The 27988-nt window shown below is 42.3% G+C and overlaps 1 protein-coding gene across 1 annotated transcript in view; it reads right to left on the bottom strand.

The window, feature by feature from the left end:
• Positions 1–27988, bottom strand: part of chd3 (chromodomain helicase DNA binding protein 3) — a 45612-nt gene that overhangs the window by 12558 nt on the left and 5066 nt on the right. The window contains exons 5-35 of the mRNA XM_085399332.1: positions 27458–27696; positions 26089–26228; positions 25814–25943; positions 23938–24107; positions 22038–22307; positions 21727–21930; positions 20535–20758; positions 20324–20455; positions 19539–19638; positions 18332–18523; positions 18041–18241; positions 17815–17952; positions 17287–17408; positions 16440–16613; positions 15298–15439; positions 14960–15091; positions 14629–14746; positions 10443–10567; positions 10118–10349; positions 9583–9767; positions 9248–9425; positions 8903–8989; positions 8479–8564; positions 7912–8045; positions 6820–6964; positions 4393–4555; positions 4126–4283; positions 2272–2482; positions 2019–2135; positions 1794–1928; positions 212–320 (exon numbers count right to left, since the gene is read on the bottom strand). Of these exons, the coding sequence (XP_085255458.1) occupies positions 212–320; positions 1794–1928; positions 2019–2135; positions 2272–2482; positions 4126–4283; positions 4393–4555; positions 6820–6964; positions 7912–8045; positions 8479–8564; positions 8903–8989; positions 9248–9425; positions 9583–9767; positions 10118–10349; positions 10443–10567; positions 14629–14746; positions 14960–15091; positions 15298–15439; positions 16440–16613; positions 17287–17408; positions 17815–17952; positions 18041–18241; positions 18332–18523; positions 19539–19638; positions 20324–20455; positions 20535–20758; positions 21727–21930; positions 22038–22307; positions 23938–24107; positions 25814–25943; positions 26089–26228; positions 27458–27696 (4893 nt within the window). The remainder of the gene's footprint in view (positions 1–211; positions 321–1793; positions 1929–2018; positions 2136–2271; positions 2483–4125; positions 4284–4392; positions 4556–6819; positions 6965–7911; positions 8046–8478; positions 8565–8902; positions 8990–9247; positions 9426–9582; positions 9768–10117; positions 10350–10442; positions 10568–14628; positions 14747–14959; positions 15092–15297; positions 15440–16439; positions 16614–17286; positions 17409–17814; positions 17953–18040; positions 18242–18331; positions 18524–19538; positions 19639–20323; positions 20456–20534; positions 20759–21726; positions 21931–22037; positions 22308–23937; positions 24108–25813; positions 25944–26088; positions 26229–27457; positions 27697–27988) is intronic.

Raw genomic sequence — 27988 nt, 5'->3', positions numbered from 1 at the left:
GAGTTTAATGTGAATACTCCACAGCCTTAATGACCATAATAGAGAGAGCAACATGAACTAAATGACCCTCCACATCAGTGTCCAGCAGACACACAGCTTGCTGTTTACTGAGGTCTGGCCGGCTTGTTGACTTATTACGCTGGGCTTCTGCCGGCCGATAGAAAAATAAACCCGCCAGGGTCATCGCCCGAGCAACTGCCATCAAGGATACATCACGATTCCCGCCAACAGCCAGAAGTCGTGCCGGCGGTGCCAGATCTCGTTCATCTTCCCCGAAGAGATGGCAGCCCGCTCCTCGTTCTGCCAGAGAGTGTGCAGCTCTGCGGAGAGAAGCGAGCACAAGGTAAAGAACACGAGGCGGGTTTACACGGTGCGCCCAGAGCTTTTCTGGGGCCGCGATCAAGGAGGAGATAATTCTGGCTCAGTGCTGCTTTTGTACTGAAGCTCTGGAACACAAGGGGAATGTTTTGCTCGTTCGTTTAATGTTGTTTGGACTGCTTAGCAACGTTTTTGGACAAACTGGATATTTTCACCCTCACACCTTTTTCACTTGATTAGCAGGGGGGGTGTTTCAAACACAAAGCCAGTATTCAGACAGAGAAAGTGAACTGAGAGTCGTAGGACAAAATGCAACAGATGTAGAGAAGTCTTATTATCTGACAATGTTTTTTAAATATCTTGTTCTAGTTTTGGGGAAGTTCATAAAAGAAGTATCATAGAAATATGAGCGGAAGCATGACGCTTGAACAAGCTTTATGGAAATTCCTATGAAATTTAGCAGAACACTTGTTCACACGTTTCCTTGATTGTTTCTTCTGATTACCACTGAAACACTTCCAAAAAAAAAATAAAAAATTTACACAGGAGAATAAAGCTGCTAATGAAGGAAATGTTGATGCATGACATCATATACAGTAGTGTGAAACAGCCTTGACCCCCCCCCCCTCATTTCTTTAGATTTTGCTAGGAAAATGGGAAATACCTGCAGCAGTTTGTTAAAACGTGCAAATCTACATGAAATACGGTGTATAAAGCAAAAACGAGAGTTTGTGCGGCTTCTTGAAGGACATTCAAAGCTCAAAAATGATACATTTCACTCCATCAGACCTGTTTCACTGATTTTTCAGTCCAGTTCTTGCGTAATTTGGCATGTCCCTGCTTTTTCTCGCTGCTTCTCTTTCCACCCTTCCACTGAGACCATTTCTGATAAAGTTTCAGTGAACAACAGAGCCAAGTCAACTGAAGGGCCAGATGTATCTCTGAGGTCCTGTGTCAGGGCTCTGCTGGATTTTTTCCTATTTCTTAAAGACGCTCTGGGAAAGAATCTAATTGGTGCTAAAAAACTTTTTTTTTTATATCTGTCAAACTATGTTTATAGATTCAACTAAAGAAATGGGAACAAACTGTGTTTTTGTGACAAAGTGTGCAAAGACATACTTTAAAATTGACTCTGTGCTACGTTTTCTGAATCACAAAATTGGTTCATCACTTGATTTAGGGGCCTTTTTGTGCTCTGGGCTAATGACTTATATGTCAGTGTCAAGGAGCTTAAGGGTCAAACAAAAAAAAAACATTCCTCTGAAAATGGCAAGGTAGAAGAACTGTTTTAAAAATGAGTGAAAAAGCAGCCAATGTCCAAAGATAAACTTTGAAACACCTTCAGAAAGCTCAGAAAACTATCGCGCAGCACCACTTTAAAAAAATTAAAGAAACTCCGGCTCCCTGGAGGCAAAAAAAAAATAAAGAAATGAGGGTTGAATCAGGATCTGTATTCCAGATCTGCTGTAACTAACCAGTGAAGCCACCGTCTGCGATGTTGAACATGAAGCGAGGTCGCTCAGTCGGGGGCTTCCCGTTACCCTTCGGCGCCTCCTCCTTCGCTGCTTTGACTTCTTTTCCAGCATCCTTTTCACCTTTGACCTCCTCTGCTATCAACGACAGCAGTAAAAATGTTAATTAGTTTGTTATTGCAGCATACCGTTACACGTCTAACCACCAGGAACTGAACAGACACGCACCTTTCTTCACATCAGACACTTCGGTCTTATCCTTGGCATCTGTTGTTTCCGTTGTGGTAGGTGTTCCCTCCCGCTTTTCTTTTTCTTTCTCTTTCTCCTCCCCAACCCTTTCTCCTTCTGCAAAAACAAAAGGACCTGAGTCACATAAACCTGTTTTATGTGTTTGTGCATGTCAAACTTGAACTCACAATACAACAAAAAGTCTTATAATGTTTGGGCTTATCAAGTTTCCTTTTCTTTTTTTTGGGTTCACCTGATTTCTCCTCTTTAACTTCTGAATCCTGCTTAGATGTGTGTTTAGTCTCGTCTTTAGTCTCCTCCTGTGCTTTCTTCTCCTCTGTAGAGGCAGCTGGGTTATCGGTCGTGTCTTTCTTCTCGTCCTCTTTCGTGTTGCTGTCGTCTTTGCTTTCAGTTTTTTGAACGGAAGACACATGTTGCGATGTTTCTTTTGTGGAGTAGGAAAGCTGCGGAGAATAAAACAATGCAATATCACATAATCTTGTTTGCAGTCATGTGCCAAAATCTTCACGCCAGAAGTAAATACTGTATATAAAGACAGCCAGTTTGATGTCACCAAAGTCACGAGAGTGAATCTGAGTAGTGCAACTTCTCAATCACAAGACAGGACAATCCTAAAACACACCCTGCTTTATTATCTTTTTCACTCTAATGCTGATCATCCTTCTAGCCATTTTCTCCCGCTTATCCAATTCAGTGTCATGGTTCAGCCTATTCTAGCAGCCATAAGGTGAGAAGCGGGTCACACTATGGACAGATTACAGGTCGCCGGTCTCTTGCACGGCTAACACAGAGGGGGTTTCAAGAGTATTCACAGTCACATCCAAACCTATGGAAATTTCACAGTCACCAGTAAACCGAACCCCACTACCCGTAGTTCTTTGGACTCTTGGAGGAAGCCGGATTACCCCGAGAGGGCCCACGCAGACATGAGGAGAAAATGCAAATTCCACACAGAAAAGAACCGGCCAGGCGGCCCAGGACATCGTAACAGTCAAGTAAACAAGACCCCAGTCACACAGGCCTAGAGACATGTTGGCAACTACCAGTCATTAAGGAGAAACGTGCTTTCCCCAAACACGGTGGTAAAAACTGTCAATGGAAGTGATGGACTTGTCTGCAAACACTGGTAAACTGCTCTAAGAAACTGAGCGTGACACAAACTCGACAGGTTGAGTTCAATTCAATTCAGTTTTATTTATTTGTCACTAAATCAGAACAACAGTTGCCTCAAGGTGCTTTATTTTGTAAGGTAAGGAAGGACTCTATATTAACAGAGAGACAGCCCCAACAATCAAACAACTCATTTGCTAACAGTTGGAAGGAAAAAGTCCCTACAAGCAACCATGGCAATCTGCTAGCAACCAAAGCAGTCACCGGAAACCACTCCCAACCAGTCAGGGGATACGTTTCCCTAGCAACCAGAAGTTGTCACATCCCATATGGCCAACAACTCTCGAGCATATTTGCAGAACGTCCCGTGAGAAAGCCCCACATTTGCAACCAGAAGAGTCGCCCTCTGCTGGCTGTTAAACAGAACGCAGGTTAAGATGCACCATAACTGGCTTTTCAGTCCTATATCCATCTTTTATATACAGTCTACGGTCACACAGGGAGAAATCTCTTCGATGGCCACAATAAATCTTCTAATTAGCTTAATAAATTTATACAAAAAATTGCACAATTTGTTGTGGAAACATGCTACATCAGAGAAATAATAAGGTAATAAACAGACCACCTGTTCATTTGCCACTATGGCCTTAATAGTCTTAAAATTTGAGTGGTGGAATATTTTTTTTGTGTTTTTCTGTCTTTTAAGCTTTAAACTGAGTACCATACTGCATGAAACTGCTGATACCGTGAAACTGATTGCATAGATAATTTTAAGACTGCAATGCCTGCATGTAAAATATAATTTTTAATTTTCAATGAAAGTGGGATATGTGCAACAAATAAGAGATTTGTGAAATAAGTCAGAGGTTTTACTGACAAAACAGAAATATGCATAAATATTAAGATTATTGGAATAATTGAGAAGACACTGTACTGCATGCAGGTTTTGATTTGCATTTTGAGGACCAAGTCCCACCTCTGTAGGGTCTGCAGTTTTGTTGCCATCCACCTCTTTCCTTTCGTCCTTCTCCTTCAGTTTCTCTTTTTCCACAAGGGCCTCAACGTCCTCCTTGTCCTCCTCCTTTTCTCCCTCCTTCCCATTCTTTTCCATCTTCTCTGCAGGAGCAGGGGTCGCTGCATTTGTTCATACACGTAAAATCATTTGCACATTACACATCAACCATGCTTTTATTTACGTGGAGCGCCCTCTGCTGGCCGCTGTTATTGGATGTTTTTGGGTTACCTGGCTTTGAGGTGCACGGTGTGTTGTTATAGCTGGCATCTGGGGTGGGCGTGGCGGTTTTCACCGCAGGAGAAGAGGCCCTGGAGGAGGATTTGTCTATGCTAACCTCAGACTTGAGCTCTGGAAGACTCCACCGACCGTTGATGTGCTCAAACTCCTGGATCTGAACACAAAACATGAAACACTCAGTAAAAAAAAATAATAAAAAACTTGGCACCCACGCACTTTACCTAATACCACCTCCTTTAAACACACCACCCACATGCCCTGTTTGCCTGGCAGTATATCACACAATCCCTCTGGCACAGATAGCAGATCAGGATGTGTACACGTTTAAACAAGTTGGACTGAAAACTGGAAAGAAGATGTTTCGATAAACTAAGATAAACTGAGAAAGTGGAAGCAGCAAAGAAATCAAAGGGTATTTAGAGATGTAATGATTGATCGTTTCACATGAAAGAGGTCTATTTCTTCTTTTCTTCAAAAACACCTATAAACAAAAAAATCTGGATGTGCTTTATCATCATTATATTTATCCAAACTTTCTTACATACGATTTGTAGTTGCAATTATTCTACGTTAGTCTTTCAGCGTATTTACATTCAGTAATTTACTCTCCGTGCAGTAGTTTTCAGCAGTTACCTGCACAGTCCAGCGTTCCCACTTTGCATTTAACTGCACAAGATATTTTTGCACAAGATATTCACAATATTACTGTTAATTCTCCACAGCTGAATGAGAGCTGAGTTCATGATATGCTTGAGTAAACTGGACATTTTCTGTTATGGCAAGAATTGCAAGGGCAATCTCTTTGCTGAGGTGTTTATTTACCCCTGATTATCATGGTTTTCATATTTTGGATAGAGAAACACATAAATCTGACAAGCATGGTCAAGTGCAAGCTGCACAGACAGAAAGAAACTTGGATAAACAACACTAAAATTTTGTAAATGGAAAAATACTAGATGATGTTCTGGCCCCAATATAGACCAGTAAGTAGGGAAGAGATCCAGGAAGCATTTATGCACACAACAGTCTGATCTCTCTAATGCCCAATGAGAGGTACAAGATCCACATATCACACACCAGCAGACTAGTGAACACATTTTTCCCCCTATAACCGTAAAACTATTAAATAAATAACAGATACACTCAACAAATGAGCAATGCATACTGCAAAAGTGCATGTCTCTGTAGTGTTGTAGTAGTAGTGTTGTTCATATAAATCTTTACTTGCACTGGTACAAAACACACTGGAGTCTTAGTTAGCACACTTAATGTTTTTCACATTTCACAAGACCCTATTTACACAATCAGAGCAACAATAAACACCTTAAACTCTGAATCTTTATCTGAGCTATAAAAGCTACTAATGCAGTTTTAAGAAGTACTTTTTGTTTCTGCTGCTGTTCGATGTTCCAAGCATTTATTTAACTCAAAGGAAAGACTGACACAGAGCCAGCAGGGAGCAACAAACACAACTGCTGGGTTTCTCCTGCTTCCATTTATTATCGAACTGTTCTCTACTGACACATAATATAAACTGTCACCTAATGAATCAGCGAGAGACACAGTTTGACTTTTTTATAGGATAAAGATGGCATCTGAGCCTACACGCACACGTAGTTAGTCAGAAATAACAAAGCCAATCCTTTTAGAAATAGTGTGGTGACACTCAGATTAGGAAAAAAGCAAACTGCTCCCTTTACTTCAAACTGATTTTTAATTTTTGATCCAAATTATTTCCAGTAACAGTTCAGTAGTTATTGCATATTATAATAAGCCCCTTTTTTCTCTACTAAATTCTACACCCTTGTCAGAAATTCAAGTATTGACATCTCACTGCTGACAAATTTAAAATTTTGCAGGGTGAAAGAGAATAAGAAGGTGCAGCTGCATACTTCCAACTCTTTAGCCATGCAACCAAATGGTGACTATCCTGCTGTTGTGTGGAAATCTGCAGGATGTAAAGTCTGCTTTGCAGCACTGTATACCTGTTTGCCATCACAGTCACAGTTTGCCCATTTTACAGAAGTGGCTGGTGGTTATGAGGGAGTTACTAACCTGTGTGACTAGGGCTTAGCAGTGAATGTCAAGACAAATGAATCTCCAGCAAACACTTGCCAACCAGTTGGGGAATACAAATTATCCCCTTGTGACCGGTGGCTGACAGATGGTTGCCGCCTGATCTTTAGGTTTGTGTGACGGGGCCTTATTAAAAGAGCACGAGTTTGTTTGATTGTACTCCAAACAGACACACCAGTCGTATTTTTTCCATACCAAATTGCGTTTCCTGGAATATTAAACCACACATCTTGTTATTAAAGTGATTCCCCCAGAGAATACTCTTGAGGATGAGAGCTGTCATAACTTGCATCATTCACCTCATCTGTCTGCAACTAGGAAAGGCAACAGGTTTCGTCTAACCTTCTTCTTGAGGAGTGACATGACGCCAATACGTGTGAGAACTGGCTGTCGACACAGTCCTTCTCTTGGGACGCCATCGGCGAACGTCTCGGCTCCATCGGCGACGGGCTCGCACAAGTGGCGCATGAAGAGAGACACGTAAGCTCTGGGAAAGAAGAAGGCAGAGATAGATGAACATACTGGACTTAGAGGAAGTTTAAAAGCTTGACCTTGATAGTGTGGAGGACCAAGACCACCATAATAAAAAACAAAAGCATATTTGAATATTATATCTTAATAACATTTTGTATTTTCTCCTAGTTATTTTCACAGCACTGTTCACTTTTGTGTTTAATTCCTTTATGCAGCATGTGATGTGTATATTATGTATGTATGGAGATAGTGTCTGTTAATAAAGTATGCTGCAAAGCATGAACGTGTGGTCGGGTCTGCTGTGGATTTATTACAAGCATCATGCCAGGATCTAACTTGTGAATGATGGTAAGGATAGGGCTGATGCTTTCATTCAGGTTTATGTCTGGTTCTCTTTATCAGCTCATCACAGCTGTTTCACCATCTGCTGCAAAGCCAACAAATTACATATGCATCATTTCTTTAAAAACACCCTTTATAACTGCAGGATGTTATAGTCGCCCCCTAACCCTGGTGCATAACTGCCATTATCAAGTTCAAAGAAAAAGCTACACAACTTTTTAGTGGGAATTCTGATGTTAACAATCAGAATTTAGACAAAATTGTACACAAAGTAAGAATATTTTTAAGATTTTTTTGTGAGTCGCCCGAAGCTTCGAATCCAGTTCATTGCTCTTTTATTACTGGCAGCTTCACAATGAAACAGACTGTTTAATGGCATGATGCAATGTTGGAACAGAATGAATTGGATTATCACCCACTGAGCCGTGACATCTCTGTCACTGGATAGCGAGCGCGAAAAGTAAAAGTCAGTTTCTGATATGATTGTTCTTTGCACTGCAGAGTGTTTTAAGATGTGCATTTCGTGCATTTAATTCCTTGTGAATCTACAAAATGATGTGTAATAATTTTAATTTTGTGGGTTTTGGTCCTCCGTGTAATAAACTGTCTGTTACTTACTTGAATTCTTTCTCAGTCTTGCCTTTAAGGTCTCTTACAAGCCACTGAGAAGAGAAAGCATCCTGAGATGGCATCCCCCAGCGCATTACAGCATTCAGGAAAGCTTTGCGCTGGCGTGTGTTAAAGCCCAGAACCTATTGAAAGAACAGTTTATATATGTGAACTACTATTATCCTAGAGCTTGATTGAAAATGCCAGAATGAAAAACTTTTTCATAATCTTGCAGACACTTTTGTGTTTTTAAAACCTCCCAGGGCCTTTTCTGTTTAAGTCTGACTCTTTGATAATGCTAAAATAAACTCTAAGTCCAATCTTTAACAGTGCAGGAGATCATTATCACGTCCACCATAATCAGGATGATGAATGAGCTTAGAAGGTTCAGAGCTATTGAAGAAGTAATTGCTTTGCCGCCATCTCCAATAAAGGATCATTCGGTTTTTAAAGATCGCTGAAAAAATAACCGTGAATGCTAGTTCGCTTTAAAAAAAAAAAAGCCTGACAGATTTCAGAAATATCACAATTTAAAATAAAACAAATGAGTAAGACTAGTTCCAGAGCTGTACAAACCTCAAGGTTGCCTCCCACCCTGGCCAGAAGAGGAGGCAGAGGTTTATCTTTGTCATTCCTCAACTGCCGACGTGATTGCCGTCGTCCTGTGCAAAAAATTAGGCAACAAAAATGACGCACGTAAGAATATTTGCTACAAAAAAGACAGATGCGCTCAATAAAACATGTTCTTTATTTATTTTTACATTTTGCAACCCGGCAGTTATTCGTGTCAACCAAGAGTTAAAAACTTCTGATAAGCCTGAAGCATTTTGGTTTGAATTTTTGGCAAGCCAACTTGTTCTGCTCTGCCAGGGAACTGTAACAACTAAATCAAATTCAAGCTGTAATTCAACACAGGCCTGAGAGCGTGTCCTACAAAATATATATTTCGACTTTCACAAGCAGCTCTGCTCGATCTGATGCCTCCGATTCTTTTCCTTACCTTCTGGCCGATCATCAAAGTCCTCGTCCTCCTCCTCAGAACCCACCGAGTACTCGGACTGGTTATCTGAAATGTCAGCATGCCACTCTGAAACAGCACACGGTGGTCTGTCAATAGGCCAGGCCCATTCACTTCCACTGTGCAAGTCATAACTCAAAAAGCACACACACATAATCTGAGACCTCATTATTTTTCTACTTCGATCCCCAGATTAACATAATAAATCTTACATCCATTCTTAGATCCACGTGAACGAGGACCCATGTTCACATCCAGGGCTTCCTACTCCTAAGCATCATTCTGTTATGTGGAGTTTCTTCATCTTACACGAGACTCGCCCCCTACCTTGGTCTTCCTGTGCAGCATCATTGTAGTTGACAGGCTTGCGGTTCCTCTTTCCTTTACCAAGTTTGCTTGCCAGATCCTCTTGTTGCTGTTCGTAGTGATGCCGCAAAAGCTTCTCCCAATAATCTGGGTCCACGTTCTCCTCCTGTTTGATTATCTCCCGCTCAATCTCCTCGATCTGCAGCATTAAACATGTATGTGCAAAGAAATGCTACACTTCATCTCTATTTTTCATCCATGTGAGGAGAAAACGATGTCTCCACTCCAGACCTTTGCACAAGTTGCACATTTTTGCAAGCAAAGATACAATAAATGGGTATTCAATGTGTCCTCACCTTATCTTCTTCTCGCACCATGTACTGGGCCACTTTGAAGGAGCTGAGGTACTCGTTCATGTTCTGGACATCCGAGTCGTCTGTGTCGTCTTGGCTTCGGTCCAGCAGCCTCTCGATGGCGGTGCTGTCATAGTGAATGACGTTGCCCTCGTCCTCAACTTTATCCCCTGAACTGTTCTTCATGCCTGCCAAATGTGGAGTTAAAAAGCGAGCAATTGTTTCTATGGTTCTTCCAACACATTTTAACAAGTAAAAATGCTCTTGTCAGTTATTTTAATCAATAACACCAGAACATGCCAGGAATGTCCTGTGGCGAAACCTGTCAGAATGAAAGGCATTAAACTGAGTGTATTTGACAAAATAATTGAATTCAGCAGAATAAGCCTATCAAAACATGCCCTATTAGAATCTATCCCAATCCAAGCCAAACCCCTACTTGATTACATTTAACAGACAATCCTAGTTTTATTTGACTAACAGATCCAGCTCAGCTCGTGGACGTGTTATTTTTAGATTCAACAGTAACTGCCGTCACCTTCCCCCTCGTCCTTGAAGAGCTCCTCCGTCCCAAACTTGAGGATGTCATCCAGCTCCTGCTTGGTCATGGAGCCTGCCTTGGATCCCAAACCCGGGCGCACCACTAGGTGGGTCAGCATCATCTTCCTCTTGGCCACCTGGGTGATACGCTCCTCCACGCTGGCTCGCGTTACGAAACGATAAATCATGACCTTGTTGGCCTGTCCGATGCGGTGAGCTCGACTGAAGGCCTGCGAAGGAAGCGATGAGGTAATTCTTTAAAGAGGCAAAGTTTTATGAAGTAGAGATCACTTCGCTTACACGAAAAGCCGACCGAACGGCACCTGAATGTCATTATGAGGATTCCAGTCCGAGTCGAAGATGATGACAGTGTCCGCTGTGGCCAGGTTGATGCCTAAACCTCCGGCTCTGGTGGAGAGCAAGAAGCAAAACTGGCAAGCACCCGGAGCTGGAAACAGAGAGGGCGGAGAGCGTATGTGTGAGAGGGAAATAAACAGGAACACTTGTAGGACAGTGTGTAAAAGAATCACGCAAACATGCTTTACTAAAGTCTGCAGCAAGCAATTTATCAAAGACTGCACTGATATTATCACCTTAAAAAGGGGCTCTATTTTGAACCTTATGTGGCTGTGATAGCTGTAGCTGGAAGTGTTCATGTGTTTGGAAGCAGAAGGGGTGATGCTGTCAGAATGAGCTCATAATTGGCGCGGGTGGATGCGCTCAAAGCTGTGAGCACGGGGCCAAAACATTCGTTCTGTCCTGGAGCTCTTCAGCCTGAATGTTTAGAGCTGAGCCCCAAATAGTTCTACTGTTCAATAACACCGATATAATAATCAAACAGAGCAGAACTCAACTAACTTAGCTGGACTACAGGGAGGAAAGGTGAAAATCCCCATTTTCCAAATTGTATGCGTAACACATACAAGGATACATCTTGTTTTACAGGCTACAAGTTGCTTCTTTTTACAGTGACAAAGTCTGAGCATTTACAGAGTGCAGAAAGCTCATTCCTCCAATACAGCGATTTTATCTACGCTTAAATGCTTTGTGATCTTTGCACACACTCCGATGCACCGGGGCTGAGATCGATCCACCAACCTTCCACCTGAGCTACAGCTGCCATAAACGAATCGCTGATGCAGGACGATCTTACAGCACGTAACAGTGACTTTGATGAATCTCGGCAGCGTCGCGAGGCATTCATAAAAGACATTCGCACCTGCCTTCACACCTGTGGGCAATTTAGTGTTACCAATTAACCTATCATGACTACCTGCATGCCTTTGGACTGTGGGAAGCGGAGAGAACCCACGCAAACATGGGGAGAACATGCAAGAAAGACCCCGGCATGATGGTGGAATTGAACACAGGACCTTCTACTGTGAGGCGACAGTGCTAACCACCGTTCATTACTGCATACATGGATCAGGTTCTGACAGTAAAACAATGTTGTCTTCTACAAATCACTCAGATCAGCTGTTACACATACGATTCATGTTTATCTGGCGGGATAGATGCAAGAATTTAAGTCCTGCACCCCTCCTGAGCGGTCAGATTTATCCCAAGCATGGCTGTCTCTACCTCCGAACCCACACGGTCCCCAGCAATTTCTATAAATATATATATATTTTTTTTAATCATACAGATTCTTCTTCTGCTGCCTCTCTGTGATTTAAATTGTCACTGTGTTTCCAGAGAGAAAAACATGAAGAAGACAAGGTGCCAATTTTGCTCATTGGGTGTCACAAGGCTTCTAGTCTAACACCAGGCGCTTTGTTGCTTAATTTCCCCCTTCTTCCCATCCACTCTCCACTATCCAATAAAGGTCACCCCCCACCACCACAAAAAATAAAATAAAATATCTCAACAAAAAAGGCTTTGACATCATGGGTTTCACTTTGTGTGTGTGGGTGTGTAAATGGTGCTTTTCTACTATATTTGACTGCTTTATACAACATACTTCATTCACTCAGTCACACCCGTTGACACAAGCACTTTTCCACAGCTGCGTGCTTTGTACAGGGAGTGCAGAATTATTAGGCAAATGAGTATTTTGTCCACATCATCCTCTTCATGCATGTTGTCTTACTCCAAGCTGTATAGGCTCGAACGCCTACTACCAATTAAGCATATTAGGTGATGTGCATCTCTGTAATGAGAAGGGGTGTGGTCTAATGACATCAACACCCTATATCAGGTGTGCATAATTATTAGGCAACGTCCTTTCCTTTGGCAAAATGGATCAAAAGAAGGACTTGACAGGCTCAGAAAAGTCAAAAATAGTGAGATATCTTGCAGAGGGATGCAGCAGTCTCAAAATTGCAAAGCTTCTGAAGCGTGATCATCGAACAATCAAGCGTTTCATTCAAAATAGTCAACAGGGTCGCAAGAAGCGTGTGGAAAAACCAAGGCGCAAAATAACTGCCCATGAACTGAGAAAAGTCAAGCGTGCAGCTGCCAAGATGCCACTTGCCACCAGTTTGGCCATATTTCAGAGCTGCAACATCACCGGAGTGCCCAAAAGCACAAGGTGTGCAATACTCAGAGACATGGCCAAGGTAAGAAAGGCTGAAAGACGACCACCACTGAACAAGACACACAAGCTGAAACGTCAAGACTGGGCCAAGAAATATCTCAAGACTGGTTTTTCTAAGGTTTTATGGACTGATGAAATGAGAGTGAGTCTTGATGGGCCAGATGGATGGGCCCGTGGCTGGATTGGTAAAGGGCAGAGAGCTCCAGTCCGACTCAGACGCCAGCAAGGTGGAGGTGGAGTACTGGTTTGGGCTGGTATTATCAAAGATGAGCTAGTGGGGCCTTTTCGGGTTGAGGATGGAGTCAAGCTCAACTCCCAGTCCTACTGCCAGTTTCTGGAAGACACCTTCTTCAAGCAGTGGTACAGGAAGAAGTCTGCATCGTTCAAGAAAAACATGATTTTCATGCAGGACAATGCTCCATCACACGCGTCCAAGTACTCCACAGCGTGGCTGGCAAGAAAGGGTATAAAAGAAGAAAAACTAATGACATGGCCACTTTGTTCACCTGATCTGAACCCCATTGAGAACCTGTGGTCCATCATCAAATGTGAGATTTACAAGGAGGGAAAACAGTACACCTCTCTGAACAGTGTCTGGGAGGCTGTGGTTGCTGCTGCACGCAATGTTGATGGTGAACAGATCAAAACACTGACAGAATCCATGGATGGCAGGCTTTTGAGTGTCCTTGCAAAGAAAGGTGGCTATATTGGTCGCTGATTTGTTTTTGTTTTGTTTTTGAATGTTTAGAAATGTATATTTGTGAATGTGGAGATGTTATATTGGTTTCACTGGTAAAAATAAATAATTGAAATGGGTATATGTTTGTTTTTTGTTAAGTTGCCTAATAATTATGCACAGTAATAGTCACCTGCACACACCGATATCCCCCTAAAATAACTACAACTAAAAACAAACTAAAAACTACTTCCAAAAACATTCAGCTTTGATATTAATGAGTTTTTTGGGTTCATTGAGAACATGGTTGTTGTTCAATAATAAAATTATTCCTCAAAAATACAACTTGCCTAATAATTCTGCACTCCCTGTAGGTAACGAAGTACAAATACTTCCTTAATGTACTTAAGTGCAATTTACAGTTGTTTATACTTTACTTTTTTTTTCGGACTACTTTTTACTTTTACTCCCTGAATTAAAAAAAAATTTATGTACTTTTTACTCCTTACATTTTCAAAACAGACTTGTTGCTTTTGCTTTACCGCATTTGGGAGGTATTATTTCTATGATCATCATGCTAAATCTTGCCCTCAGATTCTTCATTTTCTTAAACATTGAATCCCAAAAGTCAAATGAGGAGTTGAGAGTTACCAACAGAATGTTTTTGAAAGTGTTTTCCATATTTCTTCTTGTTATTGTGCAATCAAAGCAACATCATCATCATATGACCCTCGACCTAAATGTAGAGAACCATCTGAATCCTGACGACGAATAAATAAATAAGCACTTTAATGACACGCTTTGTACATCACATTTAAATTAAATTTGACTTAACAGTAGTTTTATTAATAATGTGTAAATTGCATCATTTTAAAATGCAGTATATTGCCTGCACTGTAAAAAGGTTCTGTAAAACCATTATGGCCCCATTAGTGCTGAAGGAGAAGCTACCGAGGGCACACTCCCTTTAAGAGTGCAGTGGTCCCAGCTTCCACAGGCATGCTTGTTACGGTTGGTTTCAACAAGCTAAAATAAATGTGGCAGAAACACATGACTTCACTGACTACTGCCTGTGTCAGTCTTGTACATACAGCCTATTGGTATAACTGTCTCGTATCGTTTTAAAACATTTTAACTTATATTTTAATCAGCAAACTTTCTCGGTTAGTCTGTCGCAGCATTTTTGTTATTTCTGTCAATTTAATGAGTCTTTCTAGAGTACTGCAAGGCAGCGTGACACCTACTCATCCTTAGCTGAGCTCACGGTCAGCTTACCGCACTTGATCCTGTGTCTCACCGTTAAAGCGGTCGATGGCTTCTTGCCTCAGCGCTCCCGTGATGCCTCCATCAATTCGCTCGTACTTGTAACCTTCATAATCCAGAAAATCTTCAAGTAAGTCGAGCATTTTAGTCATCTGAAAACGGAGGAGACAGAGAGGTAGAGAGAGACACCGGCATGTGTTTTCATGAATACTTGATTACCCGTGCAGCCGCACAGCTGGAATCACAGCCTGCCGCTGAGCCTTCTGGAGATGTCACGAGACCAATTTAACATCTGCGCAGGGAGATACCCATCTGGTGTTTGCGTGTGTGAATGCGCGCTCGTTTGTGTCTGTGTGAAGACGTACCTGTGAGAAGACCAGCACTCGGTGTCCCTGCTCTTTCAGCTTCCTCAGCATCTTCTGCAACAGGGTCAGTTTCCCAGAGGCCTTAGTGAGGGCTGACCCTTCATAAGCACCGCTGGGTGTTTTCGGGGATTCCTACAAACACAAAGAAGATACAGTATGACACAGGAGCTCTTCCACACATTACCACAGGGTGTCCCTGTTAAGCAATTTGCTATTCATTTAAAGCAAATCTTGGAGTAAATGCTGAAATAATACAGGAAACTTAAGCAGCATTAAATCTACTCTTTCTGTGGATCAAGAATCCCCAAAGACAAAAGTGTCCTTTTGTTTCTTCTCACCATTGAGGCAACGGGGAAGAGGTAGGGATGATTGCAGCACTTCTTTAGGTCCATCATGATGTTGAGCAGCGAGACCTGATTTCCTCCGCCTTTCGAGTTTAGAGCTTCAAAGTTTTTGGTCAGAATTAGCTTGTAGTATTTCCTGCATTTAAGAAAATCCAAGAAAAACACAAAATCGTGAAATGATTAGGAGTGTGTCAACACGACGTCAACAACATTAGATGGATCTATTAAATCTTTGAATTCTCGCATTTCACTGAGTCCCACTGACACTGGTGGAGGAATTCCAGGAGCCAGCTGTTCAGTTTTAAGATGCACAGCTGGTTCATTTTTCGCTTTAATGTGGTTGATTGGTGCAGATGTGAACAAAGTAATCGCACATGAGTGAGGACCGAAATAACAACAAAAAGGCCATTGGATGAGCGAGCAACTGGTTTATGGTGAAAACTTGATCCAATCTCTAGCCGATCTTGTTGCAGTCAGGTATATTGAATACAAATGTTAGGAATAACTGCTCCATGTTATTCACTAGTCCAGAACAATGTTGCTCCTGCTCTGAACACATCCGGCCAATAAGAGGACTGAATGTTCTCATGTGGTTTGTAGTGTCACATTTTGGTCTCCAAGAAAAGAAACCAAAAGAAAGGAAATCATGAGAAAAATCCAAGAGTTTACAAACTCTTCAGTTCTTCAATTCTGTATTTCCAGCTTTGTGGGAACACCTCAACTCTACCGAACACCTTTGGGATGAACTAGAAAGAGTCAGCCCGTCTGATCTGACATCAGTGTCTGACCGCCCAAATGCTTTTCTGCATTAACGGACAACAATCCCACAGACAGGCTCCAACATGTACAAAAGCTTCCCAGGAGAGTGCAGAGGGGTACCAACTCCAGATTAATGCCTGGCTCCTGTTGTTTATACAATGTTTATATAATGTGTAGATCAAGATGAAGTCTTTTTAAAACCTTTTTCTCCCCTCCAACAAACACTTACAAACAACAGAGGATGTATAGACTAACTGTCGCACTTGTACACACAAACACACCCTTTCAGTTGAATCTGACCTTGGTTTTAGGCTACGGAAGATGCTCGTCTAAGTGCTACAAACGTAGATTTGTATCTACATTTGTCAGTGTCATACTTCTGCATAGGGCTCAGCTCCACTCTGACAATCAGCTCGGTCTTGGCGGGCATGTTCTTGAAGACGTCGGCCTTCAGTCTGCGCAACATGTGAGGCCCCAGCAGGTCATGGAGCTTCTTGATCTGGTCCTCCTTGGAAATGTCAGCGAACTCTTCTAGGAAGCCCTCGAGGTTACTGCAAAGAGAGAGAGAAGAAAATCTATCATAGACAATTCTACTGCAACTAGAAATAAGAACAGATGAATTAGTAGAGCTACAAGTACTGGGCACATTACTGTTTACAGGTAATGAGATACGTGTACATAATAGTAACCCCTGTAAACCTAAGCATTAGGCTTTAGACTACTCCAAACACTCAGTTACTATCTTTTCTACTTTTGTGCTGAACAGATATCAGCTTCATTTGCTTCTATGGACGCAACGCTTACAAGCTTTTGTTTGAGGGAGCCAGACGAGGGGCAGCCAATCAGAAGAAAGTGGCCTTTCAAGAGTGTGGCCTCAACTCTTTATAATTGCTAGAAAATTGTCAGTGTTTGTTCAAACACCTGACCATTTTATAATTAGTTAAATATTAATTTGCATACATGAGATTTATTTGTATTATACTTCTACACTCTCACAAACACATAAAAACTCATGTGTTAAATATGACACACTTAACAGAGAGTAGGTAAAACAGCTTTTTCTAACAGGGGATGAAGTGAATGGGCTGCACCAAAAGCTAGAACAGATTCATTATTTTTTAAATTAATGACGACTCATGCAAAGCTACTCTTGTAGGACCCCCTTTTAAAATTAGGTGTTCATGTAGTGTGAAGGTGTGTGCTTTACAAAGAAAGAAGTCCTACTTGAAGCGGTTAGGTGTGAGGAAGTTGAGCAGGTGAAACAGCTCCTCCAGGTTGTTCTGTAACGGAGTTCCTGTGAGCAGAAGCTTGTAGTCGATCTTGTAGTCGTTCAGACGCCTGAAGAACTGGAAACACAAATAAGGAAGCTCAGCGTTATTTAACTCTCAGTGGATTTTTCTAAACTCTTCCACATCATTAAAAAACAAACATATTTGACTTAATTTCACATCAGTTTTATTTCTATAGTGCAAACTCACAACAATAGTCGCCTTAAGGTGTTTTATACTGTAAGTAAATATCTTATATTGCATAGATCTTATAATTAGTTGTAATTAAGTCATTATGGCATGGACCCCAACTTCCTGAAGAAGTACAGCTAATACTTAATCTATTACTCTCATGATAAAGTACATTAAACGACCTATGAAAGTAGTTAAGTACTGTGGGACTAAAGTGTTGCCATTGCATAGTTTGGCCACCAGAGAGAGGTGAAGTGCGTTAATGTGGACTCATATGCAGTAGCTGCTGTACCTTGGACTGGTTGTTCTTAAGGCGGTGAGCTTCATCCACCACCAGACAGGCCCAGTCAATAGACTTCAGCGCCGTTTGGTCGATGGTCACCAGCTCGTAGGAGGTCAGCAGCACGTGGAATTTAATAGGAGCTTCTCGCTGCAGGAGGACAAACAAGGGAGGAAGGATGAGTGGACGCCACTGTCGATATCGTGTTTTCCCGCTACTGCTAACGATCCCTCCTTACCCTCAGTTTGAAGGTCTTCTTTCCTCCCTTGACGGCCGTGTCATCAAAGGAGAACTCGTTCTCTCTGATGATGGCTCGGCTGTCCTTGTCTCCCGTGTACGTCACCACGTAGAAATCGGGGGCCCACATCTCAAACTCCCTCTCCCAGTTGATGATGGTGGAGAGTGGAGCGCTGACTAGAAATGGACCCTTAGTGTGACCCTGAAGCGAGCAGAGAGGGAAATCAGTACCGTGTTACACAGCGAGACTTTAAACAACGTTAAAGGAAAAAAGCAGAGATAAGGTCAGCACCTCTTTGAAAAGTGAATAGAGGAAGACGATGGTTTGGATGGTCTTTCCCAGCCCCATCTCGTCCGCCAGGATGGTGTCAGTGCCCTGAGCCCAGGAAAACCGAAGCCAGTTCAGGCCCTCCAGTTGGTACAGATGTAGCGTGCCGCCCGTTGACGTGACAAAGTCTGGCTGCTCCTCGTATTTTATTGTAGGCTGAAGGGAAGAAATGAGAAAACGGTGAGGAGATACGATTGGGTTAACTGGAAACTCTAAATTGCCATAGGTGTGAATGTGGGAGTGAATGGCTGTCTCTGTCTGTGTGTTAGCCCTGCAACAGACTGGCGACCTGTCCAGCGTGTACCCCGCCTCTCGCCCTAAGACAGCTGGGATAGGCTCCAGCTCCCCCGTGACCCCGATAAAGGATAAGCGGAAGCGAATGGATGGATGGAAATTCCTTTACATTTCCTGAAAACATCTGGATTACCAAGAAAAAACTAATTTCATTCATCAGTCTTTGTTTATTTTCTGTAAAGGTTTTGACTGAAAGGTCAAATTGTGTCTGTTTGTTTGTATTTTGACTTATTGTGGTTTAATGCGCACAGATTTGTACATGATAAAAAAAAAATACTGGCGGTCGCCAATGCTACCACTCAGCCTCCTCATAGTGTTTCCTGTGACTGTGGTATAAATTTGAAAAATCCCAGGCAATCACTGGGATTTGAACTCGTCCGAGATTTTTAGCAGATGCACTTATGGTACAGATTTTAAACTCCTATGTAACCTACTGAGTTGTCAGATTTACAAACCTCTCCACGCTGAACAATTATGAGGTTATGAATCAGAAACTGTTCAATAATCTACATTTTCAAAGATAGTTTTGAGCAATATTACCAAGAGAGAGGCTTAGATATGCAAAATGAGAAATATTGGAAAGTGTGGTTATTCTCCCATGCTGCATCGGACAGCTTTAGTAAAACTATTAGTAAAAATAATCGAAGTCGGTTCACCAGTGGTGTGCTTTTATACAATAAAGATCCTTAAATGTGTACAATTTAACACAAAAATAAAGGGAACACATTGTAAGGGAATCCTTACAGTATAGCATATAAAAAATGTAAATCTGAATTGCAGTATGTGATTGTTCTTATAAGAAACATTTAATAACTTTATAACAAAAAAGAGTGACTGGCTAACAGCAGACAGCAGCTGCACACTTTACAATACTCACATCAGTGAGTGGTGAGCCTGGAGACTCATCTTCACCCTCATCTGAGTTCTTGTTCCTTATCTTCCTGGGTTTGTCTGGGTCCTCCTTCATTATGGCGTCCCTGTTAAACAGCAGCAGAATTATTGCCACGTCGCTGACACTAAGCTGTTCACTCTAGCAGGGATCCGATTCATCAAAGGGAGATGAGACTGCACGTATACGTAGGCAGGTCTCTGTGAAGCGGCTGAAAAACACTAGCGGACTTGCTTTAACCTCCTAAAACCCGAACTTTTTCATTGCATGAAATTTTAATTTCTCTTTGGGCTGATTGAGACCTGATGAATGTAAAAACAACGAATGATCATTTTACCTGATGTAGTTTCTGAGAAAAGTTATATCCACATATGAGGAGATTTGCATTAAATTTCGATAGAACATTATAAAGTCACAATTGATGTGCAAAACTTTTTATTTGGTGTCTGAACACAGCAGCATTTTTCCTGAGTACAAAAACAAAATGAGAAACAGCAGCTGTGCCCCTTTGAGCAATATGGTTCATTTGTTACAGGCATACGTCTTCCTGAAACTGTTAGCATCACTTCAAAGTCAAAAAAGTAAAAGATTTCAGAGCATGAAACATGAAACATTTCAGCTGGCAGTGTAATGTCCTCGTAACTGCATATCAGGCCTTTGTAGAGCAAAATTTAGTATTGTGGTCTGGACAACCCAAAATGTGATGCCCACATATGTGGACGGCAGGTTTTAGGAGGTTAATAAATGAGAAATACAGCTTTAAAAACAAATACCTGTGTTTCCAGTAGCTGGCCTTGTAAATTGCAAAGTCGGGGATATCCATGTCGTCTCTCTCCCATGTACACTGGTCGTAGGCGAGGTCTCGCCACTTGACCAGGTAGTGGTATATCCCCTTCTTATCCACACTAGCAGGGAGACACATGATCACAGTTAGTGGTCCTTCACAAACCTGACCTCTGCGTGCTTGTGTGCACGGCTCTTTACCTGTGATTGATGATCCGGTGAATCATCATCCACTCGGGCTTGATGCCATATCTGTAGTATTTGTCCTCCATGATGGCATACTGGGGGTCTTTGGCCCTCCTCTTCTCGCTCTTTCCTACTCCGTTCTCATCCTCTCCCCCCGAGCCGTAGTCCAAGCTGGGAGGCTCGTCCATGTCCGTCTTCCTCTGGTAGTTTCTATACATGACCGAGTGGAAGATCTCCAGCTGATGAGACAAAGACATTAGTTGGTCAGATGATCATTTTTCAGGTGAGGACGTCTTAGATTTGTGGTTTTCAAAACCATTTTTTTTCATTGTTTAGACTTGGAAAAACGTGACCCTCGCCTGATAGCGCCCATTCTGTCCCCTTTAAGACGCCTGTGTGTGAAGTAGGTCCCTTGTTGAGGGAAGAGTGTGCGAGAAGCGGCTGCAGCCACAGAGATGATTAAGCAACAGTTACACATGATATACATAGTTTCAGTGTAACAACAATCCAAACAAGGTCCTATAAAGGGCCGTTTGTGGGTGGTCTGGTGTGGGCTTTCTCTTTCATACTTCTCCTCCAGGGTGGGCAAGCAAAAGTTATTTTTTGTGGTTATTAGCTAATGAGCCAGGCTAGAGTCAAAACACAACTGCATTTTAACCTCTGAAGGACACGTAACAAGTAAAACTCTAACTCTGTAAGTTTAAATATGTCTTTTAACAACAACAAACCAGGCTGACTACCTGAGACGGCTACTTCATTGGTTACACCTTGCTGGGCTGGACCCAGTTTAGCCTTCAGAACGACTTTAATTCTTCACGGCACAGATTCCACAAGGTGCTGGAAGTCCACATCGTGTCTACGTGTCTAAAGGCATAGAGTTGCTGCCATGTGTTGACTTTTTAGATATTTTTGTACTGGTATACCTGATGGCCAGTGTGTGTATAAGAAATATCAGTTATTTTATAGGGAGCAATACTGTGAATTTAATTTAATTACTTTATTTATATTTTTGCTATGGCATGTTGTCAAAGGGATGTACATTAGGCTGCAGGAGCTTGATTAAAAAGACAGATGTGTGCTGTCTGGTTCATTACTCTGACACGTGTGTGGCTAAAAAAAAAGAAGAAGAAGAAATATTTGGACTGAGGAGGGGGAATCCCTAGAAAACAGACTTGCCATTATTTGTGGTTGTGACTTTCAGACTCACCTGCAGCTCAGTGATCCAGGTGCAGTGCCAGTAGGACTGTCCGGTCAGCTTTACAAAGAACTCCCTCTCTGCCCTGCCTTTCATTGGTGGCGGTGGCGGGGCGTCGGGTGGAGCGTCGGGAGCGGGTGGAACAGGAATGGGAGGTGGAGGCTCACCCCATCGCCAGTGGAGGATCTTTTGGACTCGTCCCTTGATTGGCGGACACTGGAGCAAAAATGCATTTTTAAAATCACATCAGTTTATTTAAGCGAGAAGATGGAAATCTGTGAGGTATAGATTAAAAAAACACTGTGACAAGAGCATCAACTGACCGTGCATCGTGGACACAGCCACTCTCCGTTGGGAATCTCCGGCAACGGCGGGTTCAGACAGTGGATGTGGTAGGAAGACGTACAGGTGTCGCAGCACAACAGCTCACCTCCGTCTTTACACACCCGACAGAACTCCATGTGGTCGTCATCTTCCTCCTCCGCCCCAGTGGCGACCCTCACGCCGACCTCTGATATCACTCTGTCCTCGCTGTCCTCCTCAAAATCCTCAAAGTCTTCGTCTTTTGCTTCCCACTGGATTCCCTCTTTTTCCTGAAAGAAAGCGAGAGAAAACAAAACTGTTAAACTGAGGAACATCCTGAACACATGAAGTAAAAGGAGCTTTCAACAACCACAAGATGCTTATTGAGAATTTTGTGGTTACATATTAATGACTCACAGAAAAAAATTAAGCTGCTAATGTTGCCAGCTGTTCATTGCACTGAGAGTCCTGGCTCCCATTGACTCTTTTAGCCTTAAGTGGGAATGTGGTTGTGAGACATAAGATAAGCGGGAGAAGGACCTTTGCTGGAGCTGCTCAGGTGCTGTTTTAAGTAGGCCTCCGTGACTGTGAAGGATGGAGTTTGTGAAAAATAGACCACTGCTCCAAGTGAGCCTATTCTGGGTGAATAAAGGTTAAAAAAAGAAATACCTGATTTATGTAACAGCTGCAGTATGTAACCCATATTTGGGGTCTACTATCCCTGTGCAACACTGACAGTTAAAGTAAATGTCTGCTATCTCAGTCACTACAGACCCAAGCTTATATAAAACACAGTTTTGGCAACTACTGTACGATATTAAAACCGGCATTTGCCAATTTGTAAATGTAGCCTGGTGACATATAGGGAGCTCACACTCCGGAGGAAAGCAAGCAGCTTTTCGCCTTGCTGTGCAGAATAAAATGAGAATGTGAAATCGTTTATTTGCAAGAACCAGTGACTTTCAAACTGCAGAATGGTTACATGGCATTACAAATCATTGCTTTTTGAATAATGCATACATATTTACAACATGGCATTTGATTGTTGAAATGTTCACGATTAATGAAGTGGAAATTTTGACTGTGCTATAGCACCTACTCGGGGGAGTCGAAATTTTCCAAAAAAAAAAAGACCAGAAAAAATCCCCAACCCTTTCAAAGTGTAAGTATCTCACTAGCACGTCAACAAACACCTTGAGTGTGACAGTTATACTGCTCTGATACAGCTCTCCTTCAAATTCGATGCCAGTCTACCACTTCTTGGTATTCAGGGATGCTTGACTCAGATAAACCTGACACTTGCGCTGAATAAACAGCAGGTAAAAAGCTTCTTTTCAGCTTCCTGTTTGTCACCAGTGCATGCCCTTTCCCTCTTTTTCTCCGCTCCTCCAGTCAGTTAGCTAAATGACATTTAAGCGCAAGTATCGCTCACTTTGTTCACACTTTCGATATCAATACCAGGTCGTCCCTACAGATAAAAACACGTGACTCATAAAGAAACTAAAAAGCTAAACCAGTCGAAACAATCACATAAAATTCTACACAGTGGATTTAATGCAGCAATTTAGTGAGCAGTTTCACAGCACCTTAACTGACTAATCTCAGAGATCTGATACCAAGACTTCGCAGCATCTAGAAATTAGCACTGAGCAATATTTGTGCCATTGCTGAATAGATTACACCCACATTTGGCGACAGTTTTTTGTTGAGGCAGGATGTCTGCACGTAGCCGCTTCCCCGCTCAGATTTCTGATAAGCTTAAAGGGTTTCTACTCATCTGATCCTCCAAGAAAACAAGCTTTAACTAACAGTAACAGGTGTTTTTGCTGCTCAGGTAGCCACACAGCTCGGAGATAAGTTGTGGAATAAAAACGATGCAAAGGAGACGGGAAAATAAAAAACAGGAGCAGTTGTACTTACACAATGGGGACAGCTCCACTTGCCCTCGGGGGCCTTGTCCAGCTCAGGCTCAAGGCAGACGAGGTGGTACGCTCGAGGACAGGTGTCGCACAGGATGATCTCCCCGCCCTGCTGACACACCTCACAGTAGTCCTGGTGATCGGTCTCGTAGCCATCCCCTTCCTCTTCACCTGGGAAGGGAGATAGCAAGCACAGGGCGAGTTGACAAGCACTGACAAAAGGTCACAAACCATTTCTGTGTTTTTCACCCCAAATAACTGAACTGCTCATTTTTCACTTCCAACTATAACCATGCAGTTTCATGTGTAACTTAAAACAAGTGCAGTCAAATGTGAGAGATGTGCGTGACGTTTTCAGGAACACGGGGTGAAGTTTTAGGTACGTGCTGCATGTTTGAACTTTTTCAGAACTAAAAGAAAAACTGAAAAACGCAAGTGAAACACTTGAAGCTGCTCGGATTTGCAGCACATCTGCACGCTTGTAATGCAGAAGGTTTGCAAATGATCAAGTTTTGGCCTTCTTGGCAAAATGAAATCACGCTACCAGACGTGACAATAGTCAGATTTAGCCTATGGATGCACGTGTAATGAGTTTGGATTAAGTGCAGAGTCTCAGTTTGCATTTGAGGAGTTGAACAAAATAGTGCATTCATCACTGAGAAACTGAAGTCATTTTTGTACACAGTGCCTTCTTTCCATGGCCTCAGTGTAATTCACACACACAAAACACACCTGTCTATGAAAAAGGCATGTGTTATATTTTTACGTTATTTCTTCACTAATTCAAAATGTAAAAGGTCTTTCTTTATTCCAATAGTTGCATTTGTAAGCTGTTGATGTGAACTCACAGCATGTGATCAGCGCAAGTGAAACAAGTTCAACTTCAAGATTAGAGTCAAACTTATATCAATTTTGGCAATTTAAGAAACTACTAAATGGGAGGTAATAATACTGTAAACTAACATATGAGGGACTGATAAATACAATAGATGGTTGCCTAAGCAACATAAGGAGACCTGGACGTCCAGGAAAGACAACAGTTGTGGATGATCATAGGATCCTTTCTATGGTAAAGAAATGTCTGTTCACAACATCCAACTGAGAAAACATATCAGGAAGTAAGCATATCTTAACTTGAGAACAGATTTAATGAAAAACAAACAAACAATAAAACATAAGCTATCCCAGAATATGCAAAGGACCAAATTATGTCTAAAAACCCCTTTCGAGCAGCTCAGGAACAGCATTTTTGGACACACTAATCTGCCCCAGAATAACAGAAGAAAGAATTGTGAAGGCTGCTCCTTCTGCTCATAATCAACATAATCTGTGAAACGCGGTAAAGGCAGTGTGACGAATGGTTACCCGCAGCTTCCAGTGACACTGGGCACTATTGTTTATTGATGATGGGACAGAAAACAGAAGCAGACACATTAATTCTGAAGTGAACAGAGCTTATTGAAGGTTAACAAGTGGAATCATCTGGAATGGCAGAGCCAATCACCTGATCGCAACCCGATCGAGCACGCATTTCTCATCCTGAACACGCAACTGAAGACAGAGAGACACATTAACAAGTAACTAAAGACAGCTGCATGGGGATGTCCATGCACTCCAGACTACTGAAAATCAACATTTGATTTTTGATTTTTTTTTATGTTTTATGTTTATGCATCTCCAGTTTTGTGTTATAAATAGGAGACTATAAAAAGAGAGAAGATTATTGTCTGAACCAGAAGAGTTGAGCTGCATTATTCCTTTGGATTCCAATAAGCCAAAGTAAACTTAACAGTGGAGCTGTAAGATGGATGTGGACAGGGAGGCTGTACATCATTTATAATTATGTGCTGTACGTATAACAAGCAGGCTGCGCTTACTTTTCTTCTTCTTCTTGGCAGGCCGTCCGCGCTTGTTCTTCTTCACTCGGCCAGAGCTGTCAGAGCGAACCGAGGAGCTGTGAACGCTGGAGTCCTCCTGCTCAGACTCGTCCTCATCCATATCCTCGCTCTAGCAGAGCACGAGAAAGCACGGGGGCAGTGAGTGAAGGGAGGAGAGACAGGTAACAAGAAACAGAGGAAAACAACAGGGAGCGACGCTGTTTTTAACTTCCACCGATTCAGTGTTTCACGAATACTCTAAACTTCACACTCACCGAGCAGCTCTTCTTCCTCTTGGCACTGATAGGTGATAATTTAATACGGATGGGTGCCATCTTTTTAGCTTTGGCTACGGCTGAAGCCTTTTTCTTGTCTGGAACTCGAGGACTTTTACTGCGCTTCTTGTAACCCGGACCTGGACAGACAGCATAACAAAGAAGCTGTATCAGTGAGCTGTATCAGAAAAGGGATAGAGGTAAATGAGAGGTTAGCATTAGTTTACTGCTCTCCATTAGCATGTACAGCACATGTGCAAAAGTCTCGAGCCACCCCTCATACCCTTAGATTTTGCCAGGAAAAGGGGAAACAGGTGCAGCAGTTAGTTGAAACGCGCAAACATACATGGAAATATATTTCTATTCAGTTTGAAAGTCAATATTTGGTTTGACCACCTTTATTCTTAAACTCTCTTAGTCAGCTTTCCTGTAATTTCTTTAAGTAGTCTTCAGGAATAGCTCTCCAGGCTTCTTGAAGGACTTTCAAAGCTCTTCTTTGGATGTTTCTGCCTTTTGTTCTGTTCTCTGTCAAAATGATCCCACACTGCTTCAATAATGTTGAGGTCTGAGCTCAGAGGAGGCCAATCCATCACTGATAGAGTTCCACTGTGTCTTTTTCTATCCAGGTATGTTTTTACAGCATTGGCAGCGTTTTTTGGATCATTGTCATGCTGAAAAATGAAGCTGCTGCCAATCAGATGCTTTGCAGGTATTGCATGATCTAATGGATCATCTACGTTCATAATTCCACTCATTTTGACAAGATCTCTGACACCACTGGGTGAAATGCAGCTTTAAACCATGACAGTGCCTCCACCCTGTTTATAAAGATGGCTGTAGACACTCACTGGTATACCTCTCTCCTGACCTCCTCTCTGTATATCAACGATGATTTGACTCAATATTTTCAAATTTGGATTCATCACTCCATTAGACCTGTTTCACAGTCCAGTTCTTGTGTAATTTGACATACCCCAGTCTTTTGTCCCTGCTTCCCTTCCTTAAAAATGGCTTCTTGTGCAGACAGCTGACACTGGTTAGGTGTTAGGTGCCTTTTTTAAGCATGATGATCAACAACTCAGTGTTAAGTAGTTTAAACAAACAAATAAAACCATTTCTCTGAAAGTGATCAGGAACTAGGATTGAAGTAAAAATTAGTTTCCAAAGAAAGATTTTGAAATACTTTCAGAAAGTACATTTACATAAAAGTCTGGCTCCTTGGAAACAAAATCTAAAGAAATGAGGGGTGGTTCAACATTTTTGCGCAGTTCTGTAAACCTAACATCGGTCAACATCTGCTGTGTTCATCGTGTGCCTCTAAAACATCTCGTTGCCCTGGTCCTAGTACAGGAATGGGAAGACGACAGACCTTTGCCCTCTTTTGTCTTGGCTTTTCTAACAGGTGGAGGCTGAGGTGGCGGTTCAGGTGAGGCGGTCGCTGCAGAGACCTGCTCGGCAACAGCGATGGCAGCGGCCGCAGCCGCCGCCGCCACAGCTGCAGCGTTGCCCTTGAAGGGGTTGTTAGAGCTAAACTCCCTCCACTTGACCCCCAGGATGGTCATCATCTTTGACATGGGGATCTTAGGGTTCTTCTTGGCGATCATCGGCCTAAGAGAGAGCGTTGTGAGAGTGAAACCACATAACCAAAATGAATAAACTTTCACCTCCATCAAGAGAGCCAATCACCAGGTTCATTTGTCAATTAGCTTTCCTACCAGCTGCAGACAAGTTGGCTGAACAGGCGCTGGGCATTACACATTACTTATGAGAGTCAAAGCAGGTATGAGTCAGCCCCAGAGACCGAGGCTCAGGCTGCTGCTGACACAGTGTTACATGTAACACGGGGGCTGCTGTCTCATTTATACAAAGCTGGGATGATAAAGACACGGCTGCCACAGGG

Source organism: Rhamphochromis longiceps, linkage group LG3 (assembly GCF_057381845.1).
Source record: "Rhamphochromis longiceps isolate RC_006_pf linkage group LG3, R_longiceps_female_GT1.1, whole genome shotgun sequence".
NCBI lineage: Eukaryota > Metazoa > Chordata > Actinopteri > Cichliformes > Cichlidae > Rhamphochromis > Rhamphochromis longiceps.
Note: the sequence above shows the minus strand (reverse complement) of the source record. Positions and strands in the feature narration are given on the sequence as shown.